At 41.6% G+C, this 25,621-nt stretch overlaps 1 protein-coding gene across 1 annotated transcript; it reads left to right on the top strand.

Annotated features, from left to right (window-relative positions):
• The first annotated feature begins 919 nt into the window (after positions 1 to 919).
• On the top strand, positions 920 to 25,325 carry LBA1 (RNA helicase). Its single transcript, XM_087693243.1, has 29 exons — positions 920 to 1,677; positions 2,593 to 2,844; positions 2,933 to 3,103; positions 3,423 to 3,473; positions 3,584 to 3,676; positions 3,769 to 3,864; positions 16,215 to 16,265; positions 16,380 to 16,498; positions 16,614 to 16,722; positions 17,328 to 17,450; positions 17,541 to 17,612; positions 17,691 to 17,762; positions 18,508 to 18,574; positions 18,662 to 18,804; positions 18,899 to 18,970; positions 19,058 to 19,186; positions 19,401 to 19,556; positions 19,845 to 19,958; positions 20,058 to 20,156; positions 20,229 to 20,306; positions 20,390 to 20,524; positions 21,568 to 21,642; positions 22,015 to 22,150; positions 22,248 to 22,603; positions 22,690 to 22,752; positions 22,838 to 22,909; positions 23,624 to 23,755; positions 23,860 to 23,976; positions 24,130 to 25,325. The coding sequence occupies exons 1-29, from the start codon at positions 1,135 to 1,137 to the stop codon at positions 24,238 to 24,240; spliced, it is 3,807 nt and encodes a 1,268-aa protein (XP_087549369.1). The 5' UTR covers positions 920 to 1,134; the 3' UTR covers positions 24,241 to 25,325.
• Positions 25,326 to 25,621: the final 296 nt, after the last annotated feature.

Below are 25,621 nucleotides of genomic sequence, written 5' to 3'. Positions count from 1 at the left end.
AATCTTAAACCACTTGAGTTTACCTCATAAGGGAAGCTCCACCTCAATTCCACAAACATCGCGACTTGAAAATGGGGACCTAATTTAAATAGTATAGTCTCTTATTAGCCATCTGTTGTTAGCTTCTAAGGTGAGTGAGTGCATTGCGATCATCCCTCAAGATGAAGAGAATCATTGCCACGCTTAGTTCAAAGAGAGTGAGAAATGAGGGGGAGCAATGTACATCCACCCCTCTACCCATAAGATATAGTCACAACAGTGGCCCCCTAGATTAATGTTGACCAGGAGTTCACCCTCTCCAAAGTGCTAACACACAAGCAAAGTCCAAAACCAAGATGATCTTTTCCTTCGATCCTTCAGCCTTCAAAAGAGTTACCTGTTTTTCCATGCAAAGTGCCCTATCGAGAATATGTTTTGAAAAAGAACTTTGTGCCCAATCACTCGTGCAGTTTGCAAATTAGAATCCATGTTATGCAATCAATTGAGCGATGCTCCATACAAAAAATTATGAATGCATTGAAGAATTTGTGCCTATCCTAACTACACGTGTTTGTGCGTCACGACAGAAACACACAACAGAAAATAAACTCATAATGACGTTGACTAAAGAGTCCAAAATCTTGGTAGAAAACTCCGCCCTCAAATTTACAGTGGTAAACGTGTAACGTCACGACAACGGTTCATCATTTCAAGGTTAGGCCATTACACTATGCCTTTACATTGTCTCTTGAATGTGAACCCTGCCCTAGCCCAAGTAAATTAGGATAGCAAGGCCGCTTTGTAAACCGCCCAAATCGCTGTGTCAAGGGTCATATAATTAGGAGAATTTGTTGGCAGGAACTTTGCGTTCACACGAGGGTGACTGTAGGGAAAGAATGGAAAACCCCTCTGCGAAGGTTTGATGCGAACAGGGACGGAGAAAAATTATTAGTGTGTCTCTCTCTCTCTCTCATCTTCCTGTTTTCCTTCGACTTCAACTTCGACTCTCTTCCCCCTTCTTCCCTCTCTCTGCAGAGGACATCATCTTCAGCGACAGAAGTGTCTTATTTTCCCCCTTTCAATATTTTTTTGCTTTTCGCCCCCGTGCCTTTCCCCTTCCCTTCACCCTGGGTCTGCAGCGCAACAGCAGCAGCTATGGCTACCCAGGCCATCGCCCCTAGCAGTAACGGCAACGGCAGCACCAGCGCCTCCGCCTCGCATCTCTACGAGCCGGCCTCCCCGCATCCTGACGCCTACACCTTCCTCGAATTCAACACGCAGGGGGATGACTATGACTACCCTCCCCCCCCTCCCCCCGCTTCCTGGAACCTCCACCCTCACCTCCCTGATGCCCGGGACCTGCTCCCACAATCGTCAGACATCGCTGCCGTTGAGCCCCCTGTGATTGATCCCTCAGGTCGCTCCGCTGCCAACCAGCAGCAACAGCAGCAGCAGCAACAGGCCGCGGCAGCAGCTGTACTCAACTCCCTTGCCACCACCATAAGTGAGCTGTCCTTTGAGGATGCGCCCGAGGATGACGTGCATGAGTATTCAAAGCGCGACCTGCCTGAGCATGCCTGCAAGTACTGTGGCATTCACAACCCTGCTTGCATCGTTCGGTGCAATGTGCCAGCGTGCCGAAAGTGGTTTTGCAATTCCCGTGGCAATACTTCTGGTTCTCACATTGTCAATCACCTGGTTAGGGTTTTCTCAACTTTTTACACAAGGATCAACTTCTGTTATCTGTCAGTTTGTTATGTCATGAATTTTGATGATAATTGTAGAGTTAAGTCTTGGCATTATCCAAAGCATCCCCTTTTGTGCTATCATCCGACAACCTTTTTAGAAAAGTCGACTCCACCTCTCTTGAAGGTGAACTGAATTTTGTTAGATTTTGGATTGTAATTCAGCGTGGCCTTTGCAACAGTTCTTCTCTTTGATGTACATATATGTGCATGCCTTTATGTTGTTGTCTTAGTGGTTGCCTCGTGCAAACAAGATTGTGATAGTTAGAGCTTATTAACATTGCCCTGTGATGACTACATTTAAATTATATGTGGAGTCACAATGATCTGTCTGAAGTACAGTGGTATACTGTCTGCAGATGTATGATATTATTCTGTTGTTGCTTGGGTTCACTTCAACATTTATTTGACCTGTTTTACTTCTCTCTGTCAAAGGGAAGATCATCTTAGCCTGTACCCTAATGCCATTTAGGTCTGTTTTACTTGTTTGAAGGATCAAAACGTTTAATTATTTGTGTGCATAAACACAAATAATTGAATGTCATAGGGAAAGCGTCGTCAGCATGATGCTTACTGTGGTAGTCATGCTCTTGAATATGGGTAGATCCCAACCCTAGAGATTAGGGCCTTTGACTCATCCCCCTTTGCCACTACGATGTTAGACTGTGGTAATCATGCTCTTGAATATTGTATAAATCCATACCCTAGAGATTAGGGCCCTTGACTTATCCGCCTTTGCCAAGCGTCACAAGTGTGAGCCGTATGTCTGTGCTTTTGCTTGAAAACAATGGGCTATTGCTATTTCAACAGCTAACATGCTAGGCACTTTAGTAAACATGCTAACAATAATGTTTTTGGGTGCTTTCAGGTCCGAGCAAAGCACAAAGAAGTCTGTCTTCACAAAGATAGTCCTCTTGGAGAAACTACCCTTGAGTGTTACAATTGTGGATGCAGGAATGTGTTTCTCCTTGGTTTTATCTCGGCCAAATCTGAGAGTGTTGTTGTGCTTTTGTGCCGTGAGCCTTGTCTGAACGTCGGAGCACTGAAGGATATGAACTGGGATCTTAGTCAATGGCAACCTCTGATTGATGATCGCTGCTTTCTTCAGTGGCTTGTGAAGGTTAGTTGTAAATTTATCAGCTTTTCTTCTGATTTAGACTCGAGTCTTTGTGATAAAGTGGAAGAATTGTAACCATGAACCAACACAGGTGCCATCTGAGCAAGAGCAACTTCGAGCACGGCAAATTAGTGCTCAGCAGATCAACAAGGTTGAGGAGCTTTGGAAAACAAATCCAGATGCAACACTTGAAGATTTAGAGAAACCTGGCGTTGATGACGAGCCACAGCCTGTTGCATTGAAGTACGAAGAAGCTTATCAGGTAGTGTTGGGAGATTATGGGCCTCTGCTCCCTCAATTAGAGGGAGAAAATTAAGCTGGTTGCTTACCGGTTTTGATTTTCTCATTTGAAGCTGTCCTCCAGAAGGTGTCCCGTTTTCTACAATCTATGACATGTTGAAGTTAATGATGGATGAGGGAGATCCTTAGTTAGTGTTGGCTTGAGATTTGTGTGTCTGGTGCTATAGACATTCCAGCTTTGTGGTGAATTATGGTTGCTAACCTGTGTGCACAGAAAAAGGATTACGTGTTGTGGTAGATTGGAGGGAAGTAGTACTTGCTGACATACTTCTTGTTTGCAGTACCAAAACGTGTTTGGACCATTGGTCAAATTGGAAGCAGATTATGACAAGGTATTTTAGCCCACCAGAATGTCAACAACTGTTTAGATCAGGATGTATTTTTGTGTATGATGCTGCATTGGTCAGTGTGGAATCTGAATGATTATTATTTCAAATGGCAGATGATGAAAGAATCGCAAAGCAAGGACAACATTATTGTTCGATGGGATGTTGGTCTAAATAAGAAACGTGTGGCTTATTTTGTTTTTCCAAAGGTTTGCAAACTGTTCTCTGTCAATTGCTTAATATGTTTTAAGTACTACTTGCTGAAACCGGTCAAACATCATTACACGTTTGATTTTTTCAGGAGGATAATGAGTTGAGGCTTGTTCCGGGCGATGAGTTGCGGCTGAGGTACCCTGGAGATAGTACTCATTCTTCCTGGCAGTCAGTAGGGCATGTGGTATGTATGCTAACTGCTTGAATCAATATTTGTGTGGATGGCTGTGTCTTAGGCCTGAAGTAACACTGTTATGCCTGGTTAGAATTAGTCACAGTAATTGGGAAAGGTGTCTAGCTAGGAATTACAATGCTGGCTAATCGGAAAAGTTATGTGATTTCTCATGGTTATGTGAAGACAGCTGCTAACTTGACCTTGTTCTGTTAAGTTGGATCACAAATTTTTCAAGTGAGTGGTATGCAAAATAAAGTATATACGATATGATGAAACAAGGTATACTTCCTTCTAGCAATGCTACATGGTTGTGGTAGACATACCTTTGCGATTTAACTCTTACCAAAGTACACAAAATCTTGCTGGTATCTAGTTGTGCCCTGAAAATGAAAATACAAGGGTTCTGTTTTTAAGTCAACCAATTCAGCTTTCACCCATCCGTTTATTTTATCCAAATTACTAAGAACGCTCTCTCAGGCAGACTGCACAACTTTTGCTGATTGGGTTAGCAACAAGAGTCTCCACCATGTGCTTTGTTGGGACTGGATAGCCATGGTCCTAAGTCCTTGATTCACGATGGATTGTACGATAGTCAATGGATTGGAATAGAAATAGTGATCAAGGATGTTCTGAGAAACCTCTTCTTTCCTTTGTGTTTGCGTATTAAGATGTTGAAAAGCTAGTCTAGGGTGAGCTAGATCGTCCTTGCATTGTATTTCATGGGCTTGCATTGTGACATTTAATAAAAGTTCTGGTTTAGAGCCCATGTTGCATGTAAAAGGAATGTGCACTTGTAAGTTGTAACTTGGGGCTTATTGGTCCTTTCTTCCAACTCAAACACTATGTTTAATGCGACTTCCAATCAAGCCCTAACTAGCATGCATGTTCATGCACTTGCTTTTGCTAGATTTTGTGTAAAGCTTTGTGGTGTGTTTGTGCATTGAGCATGGCTTATTGTGAATTAGCTTCAAGATAGGGTTGCATATTAGCTCAACAAAGACAAGGTCTACTAGGGGGACTTGTAGAGTTATCTTTTGAAGTTCTACAATTTATATTAAAGGATCCCTTGTTGGAGTGATTTGCCCTACTTAAATTAGTAGGAAGTTGTGATATTTGCCTTGCAAACTCTAAAGTAGGTAGCTAGTGTGGCTTGTACAGCCCTTTAAGAAGTCTAGTCTAATGACGTTGAGTCAAATGCACATGTCCCCTTGCTCAGTCATGGAACCTAAAGTTGCAATTTGGGGTTATAGCTTATTTGCAAATCGTTGACTCAGTCTTGAGAAAATGTGGATGTCTAGTTTCCACCAAAGAGGACACCCTTCTACTAGTGTTGTTGCCTTAAATATGCATGGGAGCCAACATGTTTTTTTTGTACTTTGCCATAGATAACATTGCGATTGCAAGTGAAATTGAGTGGTATGGGTTTTATGATTTCTACAATTCAACCACCTCAGTTGAATGGTCAAGGCTATAGCTATTTGGAACAAGGAATGGGGAACAAGAATGCGATTGGAACAGGAAGACCCCCTTCTTTGCAATGACACATTTAAAAAAGACAAATTTAGGTGCTTTTTCATAAGTTTGCGATAATTAACTTACCAAGTATTCAGAGATACTCTAAAAGCACACTCTAAGCATCATATTGCACTAATGAGAACAAAATGAATGGTGCATCATATACTAAGACTAGTCTATGCTACAAGATAAGTACACAATTGAAATGGTTTGAGGAGTAAAGATTCTAGAGTGGCAAATGTGTGAAGGCTGAAGTACATATTACGAAAGAGCCAAGGTCCAAGTGGCAAGGCCAATAGAAGATCCAAATATTAAGTCAAATTGTTAATGCTCACGAATGGCAAGCTGAAGTTACAAGTTGCATCTATGAACACTTGAGGCTCAAGGGCTGCTAGGCTCCTTCAAGATGTCAATGGTAGCATCCTGATCTCTCATGTCATTTATGGCCTCTTGTTGCCTCCTCAACTCCCTCCTCAGGCTCTTGCACATGACTCTTTTATGCTCCTTTTGCTCCATCTCCCATTGACTAAAGGGATTGGCCTTCACACTCACTCTCTTGTAAAGCATATGTAAGTTCACATCGACAAAGAAAAGATCATTGGCCTTTTTTACACCAAGGCTACTCTTCTTGGGGGCAATTTTATTGTAAAGAGCGTAAGTTCACATTCACATTAAAGAGAAGTTCATTGTCCTTTTTCACATCAAGGCTACTCTTCTTGTTGGAGGCAATATGGTTGTAAGAGCTCCAAAAGTGCTTCAAACAAGACAAGCTAACAGCTTGCCTGAAAATGTGATCTGCTAATTGGTGAAGCTTAGGACATTGGATCCAAGATTTTGCCATCACAAGGCACTCCCCTAGTGAACTTGCCTAGCTATGCATCACCATGATTTCTAAAAAGTGTTGTAGGTTGCAAGCTAGTACCCTCACGCATAAAAGAATGGGTACTTTTGACAAATATCCCCCGAGGAGTGATTGGGCATCTATAGGCATTTTCAGCCATAGCTAGATTTTGAAGCTAGCAAACACCTTTGACTTGTGCTTCAATGCATGCAACTGCAATGACGTGCCATGTTTGTTGAGCTGAAAACTCATTACATCTTGATTAGCTCTTTAAAACAGCCCCAAAACAATAAATTACGAAAAGTTTCACTAAATGGGGAGTGGTTATAGAGAGTTTTTTGTGTCCATGCAAAATCCTAGACATCAGCCCTCTTCCACTAGCTGTCCAACCCCCCAATGATTGTTGTTATGTGGTCTATAGCTATGGCCTAGCCTTCCATTGCCGGTAGTGATCAGCTTCTATCATCTATAGCTGGTCGTTTTTTGTGTTTTCAACACTTTTCTTCATTGGCCTTTGTTGGTTGCTGCACTCAAGATCCATCTTCGGTGGATGATACACATGGACACCTTCCTTAGCCTGCTCCCATGAGAATCACCGGCTGCTGTTGGGAATAAAGGCGCGGCTTTAAATGTGCTCAGGTGTGAACACACCTTTAGCACTTGTACTTACACATGTATTTATCTAAAAACCTAAAGGTACACACTCGTCATTGTACCTGAAAACATGCTCACTCTCTACTCTGCTCCCTCTTACTCTCTCTGTCTCTCTGCGCGCAACGAACACTTGCTGTCTCGATCTTCGTGTCTGACCCGTCACTATAAACTGGTATCAGAGCGGTGGTTACAAGGTTCGCGTTTCCAAGGAGTGTTAGGTTGCAAGACTGACATAAGTCCACTCGACATGTGAGGTAGAGTGGGTCACGTGCGAACAACATGTGTAGCATAGGTCATGCAGAAGACCAGCAGGCAGTCGTGCAGAGGACCAACGGCGCTAAGCAAGTAGGTTGAGTAGAAGACTAATGGCGCCAGCAGCAGTTGGTGACTAGCACGCGCTTCTAGCGCGTGATGGGGGCAGCAGCCGGTGCCTGACGGTCTAAAATTGACAACTAGTGGGGTGGGACCAATGGGTGTTGACGACACGCGACGGCAGACACGCGACGGACTGGAACTGTAGCAGGGCTCACGGTGCACGTCTGACGGGTCAACATACCCATCATCAAATTGTTTTCTCTTAAAAATCTTTTGAAATTCCCCCCCCCTAACTAAGGTTCGCGTGCGCAAGCACAAATTCTCAGATCTGTGCAAAATTGAGCCAGAAATTTGGGACTTTTCCCGAATTTGGGGATCTCAATGCAGAATTGGACAATCTGACTCAGAAATTTCAAAGTCGGTGCACATTTGGTCGGGAATTTTGGGGCTTTTCACATTTTAGTGAAATTCTTTCAATTTCACTGAAATTAGTGCATGTAGGACTTGAAAAATTTGGGGATTTGTCCATATTTGGTGCGAGCAAGATGCAACAGTGATATCTGTCTCAGAAATTGCAGGAATTTGTGACATTTTGTCCTTGACATTTGGGGCTTTTCATGTACATGCACAAATTGGGCTGAAATTTACCCAATTTCTCGACATTGATGCACATTGGACCCTGTGCAATTTGGGGCTTTTGCAGTTTGGGTAAAATCTGTGCAGCATTTGGTCATTTTATGTACATGCAGGCTCAATTTCATGCAATTTGGACATCAACACTTGGAAAAATTTGGGAGTATTGCTGAAATCTCTTTTGGCAAAATTGGCCTGTTTTATGCATGATAGAGAAAATGCAGATGTGTGTTTGATGCTTTGAGTATAAAATTTTGGGGCTTTTGACTGTTTGTGTCAAATTTTATACCCGTGGGTACATATACAACAGAAATTGCAGCTAGAATTTGGGATTTCTCATGTAATGTGATGCATATGCCCTTGGAACAGCTGTAATCAGTCGTGGAATGCTGCAGCACATGGTTTGGTGCTTCTGAAAATTTATTTACAGATCTGAAATTTGTGCTTCTACATGGTTTTTTATTGCTGGTTGGTACTTGTTTGTACCTTGGTCACTTGGGTGACAGTTTTGGGCCTGCATTTATTGTTTTTTGGTCACATTTGGGCTGAAAATCATGGCTGGCAGCAATGACAGCAGTAATCTGATGCACATAAAGAAACTTGAAGGAGCACATAACTTTGCAGTTTGGCAAAAACAATGCTACAATATCCAATTACAAAAGAAGCAGACAAAGCCGATCAAGACACAAGGGGCAAAGCCCGCAGATATGGAACAGGATGATTGGGATGAGTTAAATGAGTTTGCACGTCCAACCATAGAGCTATCGATTTTTGATGCCTTGCTGTTCAACATGGAAGGTTTGGATTCTGCATATGCTATATGGACTAGACTGGAAGAACTGTATGCACAGAAGAGTGCTGCAAGCAAAGTGTATTGGCTGAAAAAGCTTATGGATTTGCGCATCAAAGAGAGTACAATAATGTCTACTCACTTGAGTGAGTTTAACTCCATTTTCAGCCAGCTGGTTGCCTCGAAGTTAATGATTGATGAGGAATTTAAGGCTACTTTCTTGCTTTGCACACTACCAGAGGGTTGGGATACATTGAGGACTGTTATGAGCAATTCTAATGTGATCCTTTTGTATGTTGATGTAGAGAGTACTCTACTTATGGAATAAATGAATCGACAGAACAATGCATCCAGTAAGTCTTTCAGTGCTTTGCATACTAAGGGCAGATCACAGTAGAAAGGCAAATATGATAGCAAGGGACGCAGTAAATCACGTGGCAAAGATGTTGAATGCCATCATTGTGGCAAGAAGGGTTACTTTAAACATGACTGCTACAAATGGAAGAAAGGGAAAGGCAAAGGCTAGAAGACAGATGATAGCAAGGAAGAGAAGAAGGACAATTAGCCTAAGAAGAGCAGTGTAAAAATTGAAGAGGTGAATGTAGTCATTCATGATAGTGATAGTGGAAGTGACGTACTCTTTGTCTCTTCACACTCTGGTGCACATGTTTTACTTGCAGATACAGATGATGATATGCATACTTGGATTCTCGATTCAGGTGCTTCCTTTCATGTCACCCCTCCATCATGAGTGGTTGTGTGACTATACAGGGGGTCGACATGGTGTTCATCGGACAACTATGCATGTGAGATTGCAGGTATTGACAATGTGTAGTTACAGTTTCAGCATGGCTTTGTCTTTACACTTCAGCATGTACGGCATGTACCTCAGCTCAAGAAGAGCTTGATTAGCATAGGGCAGCTAGATGATGATGGTTTTCATACCACTTTTGGTGATGGAAAATGGAAGATCTGTAAGGGATCTAGAGTGATTGCCAGAGATTGCAAGAGTGATACTTTGTATCCACTTCATGTATCTAGTGTGCGTGACCATGTTGTTGCCGTGACTGAGCAGCCAAGTGTTTCTTTGTGGCATGGCCGGTTGGGACACATGAGTCAAACAGGAATGAAAGTGCTTTCTCGTTTGGGTTACTTGCCTTGTCTTTGTAATGTTGATTTCGAGCATTGTGATCATTGTATTTATGATAAACATGCACAAACGTCTCATAAAAAGTCTCTTTCTGTGAAATTTTTTCCTCTAGAGTTAGTACATTCGGATGTATGTCAAATGCCAGGATTACCTTTAGGGGGGAAAAATATTTTGTCATCTTTGTCGATGATGCTATATGGAAGGTATGGGTTTACCCTATTCGTAGCAAGGATGAAGTGCTTGACAAGTTTAAAAAATTCTTGGCATTGGCTGAAAATTAGACAAATAAGACACTTAAGTGTCTTCGCTCTGATAATGGTTGGGAATATGTGTCCAAGGCCTTTCAGGCATTTTGTGACAGCAAAGGGATAAAGAGGGAGTTGACTGTCCCTCATAATCCGCCCCAAAATGGAGTTGCAGAGCGTATGAATCGGACCATACATGATAAGGTCTGTACGATGCTGTCTCATGTTGCATTACCCCATGGTTTTTGGGCAGAGGCTATTATGACAACCGTTCACTTAATTAATCGGTCACCAAACAATTCTTTTGGGAGGGGGGGGGGAGCTTCCCAAGAAGCATGGTCGGGCAAGCCACCTTTATGTGCTCACTTGAAAGTGTTTGGTTGTGAGACTTTTGTGCACATTCGTAAAGAAAAATGCAGCAAACTTGAGCCAAAGTCCTGCAAATGCATTTTCCTCGGATATGGTGGCGAGGGTGAAATGGGGTATAAATTGTGGGATCCCAAGAAAAGGAAAGTAGTACACAGCAATGATATTATCTTCTGGGAAGATCGCATGCATAAACAGCCCGAAAAGACTGAGGAGGTCTGTAGGGTTGTATTCCGGGAAGAAATACCTTGTGGACAGCAAAATGTGCCTGCTGTACAGCTACTGTACAATAGCAAATACCTACTGTAAATGAACCTGTAGATGCAGAAAATAATCTTGGAAATGATCAGCCAACTATTGCCCATGATAATGAGCCACTACATGTGTAGGAACAGCAAGGACAGCAAGCTCTCAATTCTGATTTGCAGGCTGAAATGCGAGGACGGCATGCTGAAAATGGAAATTTGCAGGAACAGCCAGCAAACAATGATCATTGGGTTAGGAGATTGTCTAGGGCTACTAGACAACCTGACAGATTTGTTCATGGTGCAAATTATGTGGCTGATTATGTCATGTTGACAGACTGTGGTGAACCGTTTTGCTTCAAGGAAGCAATGGATAGACAGGACAGCAAGAAATGGTATAAAGCTATGTTGTCAGAGATGGAATCTCTTGAGAAAAATGGCACTTGGGACTTGGTGCAGTTGCCTAAAGGGCAAAAAACCCTTCCATGCAAATGGGTTTACAAGATGGTCACTTTTGGTTCCTCACCAAAGTACAAAAGCAAGATTGGTTGCAAAGGGGTATAAGCAGGAGCATGGAATTGACTTTGATGAGATTTTCTCTCTTGTAGTCAAGATGATTACATTGAGAACCATTTTGGGCTTGGTTGCAGTTGAGGATATGGAACTCATACAGAAGACTGCATTTTTACATGGTGGTCTGTATGAAGACATATATATGCAGTAGCTTGAAGGGTTTGTGGACAAAGGGAAAGAGAAGTTGGTATGTAAAGTCAAAAGGAGTTTGTATGGGCTGAAACAAACACCAAGAGAATGGTATCATAAGTTTAATACATTCATGCAGTCTCAAGGCTTTTATAGAAGTCAAGTGGATCATTGCTTGTACACCAAGAAGACAGCAGATGGCAGCTTGACTATCTTGGTTTTGTATGTTGATGACATGCCGATTGCTAGCAGGGATACTCATGCCTTGAATTCACTGAAGCAAAGTCTTCATGGCAGCTTTGACATGAAGGATCTTGGTGATGCAAATCACATTCTTGGCATGCAAATACTCAGAGATAGGTCGACAGGCTTTATCTATCTCAACAGGAGTATATCTCTAAGGTTTTGCAACGTTTCAATATGGAGGGGGGGAAACAATTGGGGTTCCATTGCCTCCATATGTGAAACTCAGTGAAGAGGACAACCCTACATCTGATGATGAGAAGGTTGAAATGGCCAAGATACCCTATGCTTTAGCTGTTGGCAGTTTGATGTATACTATGGTTGCTACACGTCCTAACATTGCCTTTGCAGTGGCAGTCGTTAGCAGATACATGGCAACCCCTGGCAAGAAGCATTGGGATGCAGTGAAAGGTATTATGAGATACCTCAAAGGCACAAAGGAGTTGTGCATTTGCTTTGGGAAGCAGCAGGTATCTGTTGTTGGCTTTATGGATGCAGACTATGCTGGTCATGTGGATTGCATAAAGTTCACTTTTGGGTATGTGTTTACTTTCATAGGAGGAGCAGTCTCTTGGATCTCCAAGCTACAAAAGTGTGTTGCATTGTTTACTATGGAGGCAGAGTATGTGGCTGCCATTGAGGCATGCAAGGAGACTTTATAGCTTTCATGTCTGGTGGGACTGCTTGGCATCACAGAGTTACCTGTTCTCCATTGTGATAGTCAGAGTGCTATCATGCTAGCAGGGAATCCTGTCTTTCATGCAAAGACAAAGCAAATACAGGTGAAGTACCACTTCATTAGAGATGTACTTGACATCAAGAGCATTGAGCTTGTCAAAGTGCATATAGATGATGATCTTGTAGACCTTCTCACGAAGGGTCTTCCAGCAGAGCGGTTTGCTCATTGCCGACAAATGATGGGAGTTGTATTTCAGCTTTGTACATACCTAGACTTTGCTGATTTTTTTGTCCTTTCAAGGCACATTGCCTTTAGGTAGGAGGTTGTTGGGAATAAAGGCCCTCGTGCCTTTAAATGTGATCGGGTGTGAACACACCCTTAGCACTTGTACTTACACATATATATCTATCTAAAAACCTAAAGGTACACACTTGTCATTGTACCTAAAAACGTGCTCACTCTCTACTCTGCTTCCTCTTACTCTCTCTATCTCTCCTCGCGCAACGAACACCTGTTGTCTCAACCTTCGTGTCTCACCCGTCACTACAGCTGCTGGATAGCTATGCCCTTGAGCATTTTGTACATTCTCTCATTTATTTACAACATTGATTCATTCACTTAAGAGTTCTCTTCTTTGTTTATGTATGTTTTTGCATTTTGCATTTTGCCTTGAGGGTTTGAGTTTTGCATATCACTGTCTAAGTCTTTGTGTTTCAGTCGTGGTTGTACGTTTCGTGTTTCCTTAGTGCAAACCCTAGCATATCTTCACAATGTCTTCAATGAAAGTGATGGTGTACAAGTATCTGTCAATGGATGGGATGAGTATTGGACCACACACATCACTATGCCAACACACAGATTCCTTTTTTGGAAAAGAGGCATGACACATTTTCCAAAATACAACTCTTACATATATCATTTTATTGGTGCTTTTCATAGAGGGGGATCTAGAACTATATCTGTTGCTTTTAAGATGAAGCAACTTGCCATAGTTAAGGTGGCCAAATGGAGCATGCCGCAAGTTGGTGTCATCCATGGCCTTAACATGTACTATTAATGCATCCTCTTATACTTGCTTGTAATACATATCAAGCTAATCGAGGCCATTGTACAATGTGCTTGTGATCTCAAGCTCTTTCCCATTACTACAAGCATGTTCTCTTCATCTGTCTTAGGTGAAATTTGAGGATGAATCTAGCATATGCAATGGCTGAAGCCGAAAGAAAGTTCTTTATGATGCTAGACACATAGAATACATCTTTAAGCATAATGGTAGCCCCATTCGTTGCAACGATCGAAATTTGTCCAATGCCTTTTATCACATAGGAAATGTTATTTGCAGAGAGTCAATCCCCCCTTTGTTGCATCTTGAAGTGAGGCAAACAACTCATTGAAAGAGGTGATTAAGAAGCACCACTATCAAAGTACCATGAGTATAGCATCCTTGGCTTCCACCAGGGATAAATTCTATGCATGTGATGGAGGGGATGCCTTGCCCTCGCCCGTAGAGTTAGATTGCTCTTATGTTTCCCCCTTGCCTTTATGACTAGCTACAAATTTTTGATTGACCATGACTGTGTTTGAGTAGTTTAAATTGAGATTGTCGTTTTACTTTTCATTAGATTGCTGTCATGTTTTCCCCTTGCCTTTATGGCTGGCTGCAAATGCTTGATTGCGCATGACCATGCTTGAGTGGTTAAATTGAGATTGCTCTTCTTGCAATATCAAAGAGACCAACTCATCAAAAGTGTATAAAGTAGCATTACCTCTTGCCAACAAACGAAGAGCAGTAGCAAAGCTTTGATACAACTTCAGCCAACCAACCAACATGGTGGACACAAGTGATACATTAGGAACAATCTTGTTGATTTTTGCAAGCTATTCTTTGAGATCCTTGATTCGAGTGATGTATGCATCAACAGAATCACCCTCAATCATGTTCTCAATCTCCAATTGCTTACACAAATAGGCAATGTGTGCCTTGTTATGCACTCGAAAGAGAGAAGCAAGCTTTTCTTTTGCATGTGTGGCCATGGGCCATAGTGCATGGTCGTATATGTGGGATAATCTGCTTCTTGCATGACATTGCAATTAAGACGTGTGCCATAACATCCACCCCTTTCCATTGCAGTTGATTAGTTGTGGGAGGAGGAGGAGGAGGAGGAGCTGGTGGTGATAATCCACTGGTGATAGTGGATGAGCCGGATGCATGTGCATTTCCTTTAACCATTGGGTATGTCAGCCTAACCTTGGTACTTGATGCATAACCCCACAATTGCTTTGCAACAAGTACATGACTCATATGTGCCCACATTGGATAGTTGGTCCTATCCAACTTATCAGTGTCCCCAAACATGTTTAATAAGTCATTTTGAGTTGCCATTGGTTGCTGTATATTATCAATAATTCCAACTAGATGCTATCCAAAGTAATTCTGTAGGTGCATCATAAAAGAATCCAATGTTTGTGAATGTTGTGTACAATGATGAATGAGGCCTCAATGTCAATGAATTCCAGCCAATTTTGCAAGTGCTCCAAATTTGGTGAAGAAATTTCCAAGAATCCTGGCTCAGAACTGAAAATCCCAAAATTTGGTGAGATTTTTGGTTTGAGCAAAAAGTGCCCCATATTCAGGGATGAAATTTGTGCAACATTCAATGTTGATGTTGAAAAGCCCCAGATTTGGGTTGCTGGTCTGATGTTTGAGAGGCATCTGAGTGCACAGCAGAGATGGACTGATGGGTAGCTCTGGGATAATGTGAGCTGTGTAGCACAGCAGGCAGGGAGGTGGCCATGTGCTGGTATTACAGGTGGCACAGTTGGAACAACAATTGCAGGTGTGCTGAAACAGATGGTGCAAATAGTGCACTGGCTGGGTTATGAGCAGCTCCAGCTGGTCGGGAAGAGCGTGCAGAGGACAGCTGTAGGCGGTGCAGGTAACGGCAGAGATGGCTTGTAGGTAGGGGCAGCTCTTTTGAGGCGATAGAATGATAGAATGAAAGTACAATCCCTAAGGTGCTATAGTACCACACCCATAGTGGCTGTTTGCATGGTAAAAAACCTTTTGCTAGCTAGAAGGTAAAAAATGCCTATGGTTAAGAGAGCATTCACACTAGAACAATGGAAGAACACTAATAGTGCCATTGTCTGCATCTTTTTTCTTTGTTTCAATGACAATCTTAACCAACTTGTCCAAATCTTCAAGGAACTTATGAGCAACAAAGATTTTGGCATTAAGGTTAATAATATCTAGTGTGTATACGCATAAGGTCCTTCAATTTATTTCTTTGTTAGCATTGCTAGTTAGGGCATGTACTTTCAACATACTGAATACTATCCAAAAGTACTTATAGAATTTTGAGGTAAGTTATATATATAATCCCTTGCTTGGAAGGAAATAAGGATGCATGTATTTTTCTTTTCTTATATGTGCAACATTGTGTGATATTTCTGAATATTGGATGCTGAATTGTGCCATGTGGTCTGAAATATATTAAGCTACTTCACTAAGGAACTCATGAGCAACAAAGGTTGTGTGTTGAAGGGCAATGATTTTCACAGTGTATATTTGCACATGGCACTTAAAATTTGAAGGAACTTGTGGACAATCAAGGTTTTATCGTGAAGGGCAATAAACTTCATTGTGCGTAGCTGCATAAGACCCTTTACATTTGTTTCTCTGTTTGCATTGCCAGTTAAGGCACATATGTTTACCATGGTGTGATGACATAGTGAATTGTTAAATTACTTCTAGATTCTTGAACTAAGAGGTAGATTTTTGAGAAACGATGATTTTATCTTCTTGTTTTTTGGTGTTTACGTGATAGGAGAGAAAAATCATTCTTTGCTTGCACATCCTTTTTGGTTTGTAACTTTGGTATGCTATACAAGCTTGCTCAGAGAGAGAGAGAGAGAGAGAGAGAGAGAGAGAGAGAGAGAGAGAGAGAGAGAGAGGACCACATCATGTTCCCTGTCCTGCAGATCAAGCTGACATCACAAGAGGAAGTTGCTCTTGAGTTGAGGGCTAGCCAGGTTAGTTGTGGCTTGTTGGTCATTTACAAATTTTGCTTATGAAATAGTGGTTATGCATGTCTTACTGTCAGATGCTAATTAGTAAATTCTAACTACCTTGGTTTCTTTTCTCAGGGTGTGCCAATTGATGTCAACCATAATTTTAGTGTTGATTTTGTTTGGAAAAGCACAAGTTTTGACAGGATGCAGGCAGCCATGAAAACCTTTGCTGTAGATGAGACAAGTGTGAGCGGGTATTCTCTTGGCTCTAAACTTTACTTAACTTGCTAATGACTTTTTCAAGTTCTCTTTAGCATAAAGACTCCCAGTCACGGTTTTAGAAGTTCTAATACGGTTGTCACTTTTTAGTTACATCTATCATCGACTGTTAGGACATGAAGTTGAAGCCCAAGCTGTTCGTAATACACTGCCTCGTCGATTTGGTGCTCCAGGTCTCCCAGATTTGAATGCTTCTCAGGTCTGTGGATACTGACTGCTAGTTTTGGAAGTTGTTTTGTTTGCTTTGTTATTGAAGAATTTTAACTTGTGGATACCACCTGGAATGGATGTTCTGTGAGCTCAAGCCTTGTTAGGGGGCAATTCTACATTCAAGGCCGATTTGTGATGCTGTGTGCACATTAGCTTATTAAGTAGACATTTCAAGCATAATGTTGATCCTTATAATACCAATTGTGCAAGCTGGGCTCACTGGTTCCTCTAATGTATGCGTTTCTGTGTACATTTTCCAATCAAGTGGACACCTAAAATTTTGGTCCTTTTTTTGGCTTTACACTTGTTAAGCCCAGTAAATAGTTCTGTTGTTTCCCAGATCACTGATCAGAAGTTCTTTTTACAATTTTATTAATGGGCACCCTCTCGATGACAATATTTTATGCATGGGCTCACTAGTTCCTCTAATGCTTGCATATATGCTAGTCTTTAGCCTTGTGGTAGGTGAACTTTGTGCCAATGTGTTTGTTAGCTTGGTATGCATCTGAACTTAAGCTGTTTGTTCAAGATCTATACTGCTGGGTGCTAGACTATCTGATTCTACAGTTCACTGGTTAATTTCTCGTTTTCCAGGTTTATGCTGTTAAGAGTGTGCTTCAAAAGCCAGTCAGTCTGATTCAGGGACCTCCTGGAACTGGGAAAACTGTAACATCAGCTGCAATTGTGTATCATCTTGCCAAGCAGAATCAGGGCCAGGTCCTTGTTACTAGTGTATTTTATGAAGCCTGTCATTCTTCTACCTGTGGTTTCATTGATATGAATGTTGGTATTGCCTTTGTGCTGTAGGTGCTGGTTTGTGCTCCTAGCAATGTGGCAGTAGATCAACTAGCTGAGAAGATCAGTGCCACAGGCTTGAAGGTCAAATGCTTATACTGCTTCACCTTTTGTGTTTTTAAAGTTGCAAATTATCTGAATAGCTGAAGTTGTTCAAGGCAGGTTGTTAGACTGTGTGCAAAGTCCCGCGAGGCAGTTAGCTCTCCTGTTGAGCATTTGACACTGCATTATCAGGTCCTTTTCCACTCTTCTCATGTACTCTGAATTGAGGTGTTTGTAGGTCCTTTTTCACACTCTTCTCATGTGCTCTAAATTGAGGTGTCTTACTAGGTTTACAACCACTGTTTAATGCCTGATCGTGAATTTCTGTTGAACATTTGACACTGCATTATCAGCTTTTTTTCCCCACTCTTTCATGTGCTAATAGAAATTTAGGTCTTTATCTTCACTTTTTCTTGTGCTTGTAAAATTGGCATTGGCCGTGCTTTCTGTTTTCTCATGTGCTCATAAATTAACGTGTTGGTTCTTTTGCACTAGTTTTACAACCACTTTTAGTGCCTGATTTTGTCTTTTCTGTTGAACATTTGACACTGCACTATCAGCTGTTTTTCTCCATTCGTCGATATTCTGATCAATTTGCACTTCTTTATCTTCACTTTTTTCATGTGCTGACAACATTGGTGTTGGCTGTACTTTGTGTTTTGCATCTGTCTGTTTAATGTCTAGTCTTGTTTTTTTCTCTACTTTCTTACTAGTTCTACAACCGCTGTTAAATGGTGTCTCTTCTCTTTTACCAATTCTTTTTAATGTGCTCATAAAATTGATCCTTTCCATAATCTCAGTACTTTTAACTGTCCCTTTAATTTGATTGCTTGTTTCATGCTTTAACAACAAGCCTGACGGGCTAGGACATTCAAAACTTGCTATTTTTCTTTCAATTTCTAGTTGCTTAAGTTGGTTCTTTACTTAATTGGAGCAGGTAAGACATTTGGATACATCTGACAAAAGTGAACTTCACAAGCTGCAACTGCTGAAGGATGAACAAGGTTCATGGAAGCTTGTATTTGGACTTGCTCATCCCTCTCGCTTTTATTCTGTGTTTTCCCTGCTTAATGCCTGTCTTTTGCAAACAGGTGAACTATCCAGTGCAGATGAGAAGAAATATAAGGCTTTGAAGAGAGCAACTGAGAGAGAGATTGCTCAGAGTGCTGATGTGATATGCTGTACCTGTGTTGGTGCCGGTGATCCTCGACTGTCCAATTTCAGATTTCGACAGGTCTGGCATCCTTTTCCTTTATGAATGTTAAGTGGAGGAGATTAGGGATTTGTTTAGTCTTTGTAACAAGTTATATTGCTTGCCATCATAACAGGTTCTGATAGATGAGTCAACACAAGCAACTGAACCTGAATGTTTAATTCCACTAGTATTGGGTGCAAAGCAGGTGATTTGTTAGCTCAGTGGATTCAAAATTAAGCTTTAATTGTTGTTAGCTTCTGCTGCTAATGTGGAGATACTGCCTTCACTCCAGGTTGTGCTTGTAGGGGACCACTGCCAATTAGGTCCTGTAATTATGTGTAAAAAGGCTGCCCGTGCTGGTCTCGCTCAGTCTCTGTTCGAGCGTCTGGTTCTACTTGGAGTGAAGCCCATACGTTTGGTGGTAATTTGCTGTTTCTTCTACAAAAGTCATTTGTATTTTGTCAAAGTTGCTGCTATTCATTCTATTGATCAGCTAGCAGTTCTTTGTTTATTTACGTCTAAGTTGCTATGGGAAGTCATTTGTACTTTGTCAAAGTTGCTGCTCCTCATTGTATTGTTTGGTTACTAGTAGATGGTTTATTAATGTCTAAGATAACTTTAACATGATTAATCAGGTCCAATATCGAATGCATCCATCTCTCTCAGAGTTCCCGTCCAACAATTTCTATGAGGGTACCCTACAGAATGGAGTGACCATGAACGAGAGGTTGTCTGTAGGGATCGATTTTCCGTGGCCTGTTCCAAACCGGCCAATGTTCTTCTACGTTCAGGTGAAATGAATTCTTAGTTTGAAAGTTCATATATAAGTCGTGTTGTGTGTGTGTGTACATACATACATACATCCATGTGTGTACACAGATACATGTGTGTGTTAATGTGTGTCTACACACACATGTATGTATGAATGACATGCATGCGTGCCTGTTTTTATATATGTATATGTATGTGTGTGCATGCTTGTGTGCATGTGTGTGCGTGTAAGGACTGAAGTCCTAAACAGGTAGTATGATATATCCTCTTTTATCTGATTTTTAGAGCTATGTGCTTTGTTGGAGCAGATGGGTCAGGAAGAAATTAGTGCCAGTGGCACATCGTACTTAAACAGAACAGAAGCAGCAAATGTGGAGAAAATTGTCACCACATTCCTGAAAAGTGGGGTTGTTTCTAGTCAGGTGATGGCGTGTGGTTTATTATTGATTTTAATAGTGTTTTTCTGGGTGGAAACTTTTGTAGGGCTGGTATTCAATGTGTGAGAATTTGTCTTCTTCCAGATTGGTGTCATCACCCCCTACGAAGGTCAACGAGCTTACATTGTCAATCACATGTCAAGAAATGGATCACTCCGGCAGCAGTTATACAAGGATATTGAGGTATCAATTCATTTGCAGCAAGCTGCAGCCTAGGGTCGGGATGGAGTCAAATGTAACTCTTGTACTTCTCAGGTTGCAAGTGTCGATTCTTTTCAAGGGCGGGAGAAGGATTACATCATACTTTCTTGTGTGAGGAGCAATGAACACCAGGCAAGCTGGAGACCTCTGTGTATTAAATCCTAATTCTGAAATGAGAAGGAAATCATGTTTTCCTGACTACTTCCCTTTCGCAGGGAATTGGATTTTTGAACGACCCCCGTCGTTTGAATGTGGCACTTACAAGAGCCCGATATGGAATAGTCATCCTAGGAAATCCAAAAGTTTTAAGCAAGCAACCTCTATGGAACAGTTTGCTAACTCATTATAAGGTAAAGTTGAGATCCCTTCCTCCAGCAATGCAGGTGTGCTCTGACCATAATGTGTGGAGAAGATTTGAAGGAGTCCATGGAGAGTTTTATGGATTAGTTGTGTTTGGATATGCTCCCAAGTCTGTCAGTCATAATGTTTCCCATTCATACTCAAGCATCTATCACACTATGCATGATATGCAACAGAGAGGTAATACTGCATGCATGCTTGAAGGGTTGGTTTGCTGGAGCTGCTGCTGTCCACAGTCTGTTGTGGTCCAAGACCCATCTAGTTTAGTTGCTTTTAATAGCCCTAAAGTGACCAAATGCTGCTATGTCAAGTTATATCATCAACAGAGACCTGCACATTAGAGAGTTTCAAGGTAGTTCGGAGGCACAAGTGTCAAATAACATGAAGGCATCTGGTGTTCTTGTCGTCAAACTTTAAAGTGACCAAGTGCTGCTATGTCAAGTTATGTCATCAACAGAGACCTGCACACTAGAGAGTTTCAAGGTAGTTCTGAGGCGCAAGTGTCAAATAAAATTAAGGCATCTGGTGTTCTTGTCTTAACTTCAGCACACTTAATATTTAATTGCAGTTTGCCATACAATGTGGCAGTGAGCCATTGACATTAAATGCATTCACCTATGTTGATAGGTATAGTTTGTGAAAATGGTTTGCAGGTTCTTATTTCTGCGTGTTCATTACTAACCCAAGTCACTGTATTAATGGAGATCCACAACAATAAAGAGATCTGAGGTAGCTAAGACTAAGCTTAATAAATTAGTACATCTACACCAATTGCCATTCATGGCACTGGACCATTGTGACTCTATGAAGTCTTTGAACAGTTTGGATGAATCATGGCACCTTAGGCAACTTGAAAAAGTTAATTTTAAACTGTCAAACATCAGTTCTCAATTGTTTCTCCCACTTGTTTTAAAGTTTAGTCTAAGTATAGAAACTGTTTTTGCTTTCAATTGACTAGCATGGTAGGTCTAACATAAGATGCACTTTCAAAGCAGTACATCGTTAAACATTGTTTGGTCTCTTGGGTGTGCAGGAGCATGAATGTTTGGTTGAAGGGCCACTCAATAACCTGAAGCAAAGCATGGTGCAGTTCCAGAAACCAAAGAAGGTAAATTTATAATATCTCAGGTTTTTGTGCAGTTGGTTACATTATTCCTGTAACTTGTGTAACACCCGCATCATTCATGTGATACTTCTTCTAACTGTGTGGTGAAAAAAAGTTTGTTTGCTCTTACATTCCAGTGGTGACATGCAAGAGGTTTAGTTTACATAGCGTTTCTGTTAAACAAGTAGCTTTCTGCATTCATACAGTTGCCTCTCAAATGTGTAGGCATATTACTGTACAAGAATTGGCTACTCTAAGCTGAAGATGTTCTAGTTTGGACAGATTGTTTACTTTTATGCCATGATTTGAGGTCCAAATGCAATTGAACTGCTCACATTTTGAAAATGATCATGACGGGTCTTTCTGGTTGTCCAGGTGTACAACGATCGGCGCATTTACCCAGGTGGTGGGGGAGCTTTGGCCCCTGGTGATGGTTTTATCCCTGTGGCAACTGCTGCTGCAGCTGCTGGGATTTCTGACAGGCGTGGCAGAGGGAAAACAGATGGACGGGGTGAGTGCAACATAGCCTTCTTTTCATGTAAATTGTCCAATGTTTAGTGACTTATTGTTATAATGCAGTGCAGTGCTAATTTCTAATGACTCTGCAGGTTCTTACATGCCTTTTGGGCCACTTGGGCCTGGTCATAAGCATGTTGGTGCCCCTTTTCCAATGCCCCGTATCCCACTCCAAGCTTTTCCTGGTGCTCCACTGACACAGCCATATGCAATTCCTTCTCGGGGAGGGGTACATGGTCCCATAGGTGCTGTTCCGCAGGGTCCTCAAGCAGGTAACCGAGGTTTTGGAGTGGGACGAGGCAGTGCAGGTGGTCCGATAGGGGGACATCTGAGTCATCATCAGCCACCTCAACAGCTGGGGAATCTTGGGTCTGGATTCAGTTTTGGTGGCATTGAGAATACTAGCAATCAGGGAGGACCTCTTTCACAGTCTGGATTGATGACACAGGTGCGTTTCTTTTTTTTAGTGGTTCTTGCCATGTATCCACTTGAATTATTCTAGAAATTGTTATTCAGAAACTTTCTTATGGGCAGATGCCATCGCAAGGCTTAAGTCAGAATATTCGCGATGGATTTTCTCTTGGTGGCATGTCCCAGGTTTGTATCAAATTTGTTGTGTTATTTGCATCTAGCTGAGCATAGCCAGACCACTATATTTTAGGGGGGGTGTTTTTTTTCACAGGATTTCTTGGGTGAGGATTTTAAGAGCCAAGGTTCGCATGTTGCATACACAGTTGCGGACTTTCCTTCACAGGTAAGCTACCATTTTATTGTTCCTTGAGTGTTTTGGATTCATGCATACACAAGGTTTCTAAAGCCTATTTTCCGTGTGCCCATCACATTTTACTCTCCATCAAGGGGTATAGATCTACATACTATGTTCTGTGTGCATTACCAACTGTTGTTCTAGTGCACATTTATCTAGAGTATTAAGGGTCCTTGGCCTGTGAAATCTGCATTCATCTGAATATGTTTTTGTGTGGATGATGTGGCTGCCCAGAGCAAGGAATGAAAATCGTCAAAATCTGTCCCCTTCCAATTTAATTCTATGCATCATGTGGACTTTGATAATGGATGAGTATGATCGTTAGTATAAAAAGCTTGTATTTTACTGGTGTCTTGCCAGTGAATACTGAGTTGGCCATTTTGTATTATGCTTGTCCTTGTGCATTTTTTGATGAGGAAAGCTTGTTCAGGTTTTAACATTTTAGCTTTACAAACTTTTTTTGCTCATTGACGGCAATTCTTTGCAATATGATTCCTAGTTGCCATGTGAGGTGGTCGAAAATTTTGTTACTTTTTTCCACGTATGGCTTTAGTGCTTAATTAGCAACATAATAGTCAATGTGAAATAGACAATTCCAATTCCTCCCATTCTAAACCTTGAAACTATACACTAGTAAGCACTGTAGAGTTGATCAGCAGTCTGTGAACAAGCACCAACATCAAAAGTGTTTGCAATTATTAGGCCGCTCAAGGTGGTTATGGTGTGGAGTATGTCACTCAAGCAACTCAGGGGTCTTTTGGTGGTGATTTCTTGAATCCCAATTCTCAAGGTGGTTATTCACACCCTACTTCAGGAAACGAGTTCAATTCACAGGTACACATTTGAGTGTCTTATGAGGAAATTTCCGAGTGTGTTTTGTTAGGAAAAATCAAGTGTTTGCAATTGTAGTTATTCTGAGATGTGAGATGGCCGTGCAGGATTACATGTCCCATGGATCACAAGGACTATTTACGCAAGTGGGATACAATGATCGCATCCAAGATGACCCATCAAGTCAGACACATTTTGGACTGGGTGGCCCTCTACCATCACAGGTGATTTTATAGAGTGTGATCCTATATGCATTTTCCCAAGTTCTCCTGTATCTCTATTTTTTTAATTTGCTTTCCCTGAGTTCTCTTCTGCAAGCTGCTTAGTATACTGCATTTGTCATAAAAATTGAGACATCAGATTTCTTACTACTGCAGGGCCTGATGAATCCGATGTATTCACAACCTTTTACTCAGTATACACAGCCATTCAATCAACAGCCACAACAGCAGCAAACACAGCATCAACGAATGCAATACAACGGCTGACATTTTTGGGCAAGCAGAAGGCTGCATGTATGCCTGGATATTCTTACTTGATGGTCCCGCATCCTAGCTGATGAATTCCTCTCATCAGTAGGTTGTCATATTTGACCCCTCAGAAGCTATGGAGTACCGTGGGGATTGCGGTTGCACTTGGTCTGTTGATGTTTTGAAGCCTCACATTGTGTTCTCTATCCCCAAATATGAAATGCTCTGTGTGCATTGTGGTGGACGGAGCAAAGCTGCAAAGCACTGCTCAGTGTTAGCAGGCGAAGCTGAAGCAGGGCCCTTAACTGATATTTTCGTTGGGGTGCATATACAAGGCCTCCCATAAGTTGGGTTTTACACATGTTAATATTCAAGATGCAAGAGCCCCTCAAATTCAGTCAACGCATGCCATACTCGTTGCCTTTCCTCCATCAGGCACAACAAAGCCTAGTTAATCATGCAGGATTCTGCAGCCTGGCTGTAACTGTGAGAACCATGGTTACTCCATTGCTACTTTTGCGGAACTATGGAAGAATGTTCACGGTCCCAAGCAGCACTAAACCTATTGTCGAAATAAAATGGAGGTGGCACTGAATGGAAGCAACATTGAAGTCCATTGTATTTTTGCATAACAGCTAACTAAGCTAGACATCAGTCTTTGAATAGCGGTTGCAATGTATTATAGTTGACAGGGCCTCGTCATGAATTGAAACTGAGCATGGGCAGGTTTTTGTTCCATGTGGCAATGTCATCCATGGGTTGTAATGCTGGAGCTGGCGGAGGCAGCCCATTACTTTGCGAAGTCTGAGGGTTTTAAAAATCCTTGATCATATGATTTGTAGTGTCAGCGAGTGCTATAGAAAGTGTATTTGGCATATTCTGCCAGTCCCTTTTGTTGAGAAACTGCTACTTTGTATCTACTGGGTGGTACCCTTATAGTGGAAATCATGGTTCTTTAAATATGAGTGGTAAATTGCCATGTTGATGCTGCTGAATTATCTGTAGTCCTGCAAGAGAAGCATGCTTTGGACAGTACTCTTATTGGATGGCATCTTGTTCTTTCATTGCCAAATGTTTGTTCAATAAGCAGCATTTTTGCTTCTGGGTTGAATGGTCTAATAAGATGCGGTTGTGCTTTTGGGTTGAAAGAATTTGTGGCTTTCTTCAGATATATGTCTTTCATTCCAAATTGTCAAGTGGAGTATGGAAGTGAAACTTAAAAAAGCTGCTACTCTACACAGGTGCACAAAATGGCGGATGCCTTCCCATGTGGTCCATTGTGGAACACCTAGAGAGAGAGAGAGAGAGAGAGAGAGAGAGAGAGAGAGAGAGAGAGGGGGGGAGGTTCTTCCAAGACTTCGTCAATGTGCATAGGTGTATGATTGTAACATTCTTAAAG

Source organism: Lygodium microphyllum, chromosome 14 (genome assembly GCF_053477565.2).
Source record: "Lygodium microphyllum isolate KBCC chromosome 14, Lygodium_microphyllum_v1.1.10, whole genome shotgun sequence".
Lineage (NCBI taxonomy): Eukaryota > Viridiplantae > Streptophyta > Polypodiopsida > Schizaeales > Lygodiaceae > Lygodium > Lygodium microphyllum.
Note: the sequence above shows the minus strand (reverse complement) of the source record. Positions and strands in the feature narration are given on the sequence as shown.

Bases quoted from the DNA above. Each gene is read 5' to 3' on its own strand.
- LBA1 (XM_087693243.1), top strand. From the start codon at position 1,135: ATGGCTACCCAGGCCATCGCCCCTAGCAGTAACGGCAACGGCAGCACC. The intron at 17,613-17,690 runs GTCAAATGCTTA...TGTTCAAGGCAG, and splicing joins TCAGTGCCACAGGCTTGAAG to GTTGTTAGACTGTGTGCAAA. The intron at 20,307-20,389 runs GCAAGCTGGAGA...TCCCTTTCGCAG, and splicing joins TGAGGAGCAATGAACACCAG to GGAATTGGATTTTTGAACGA.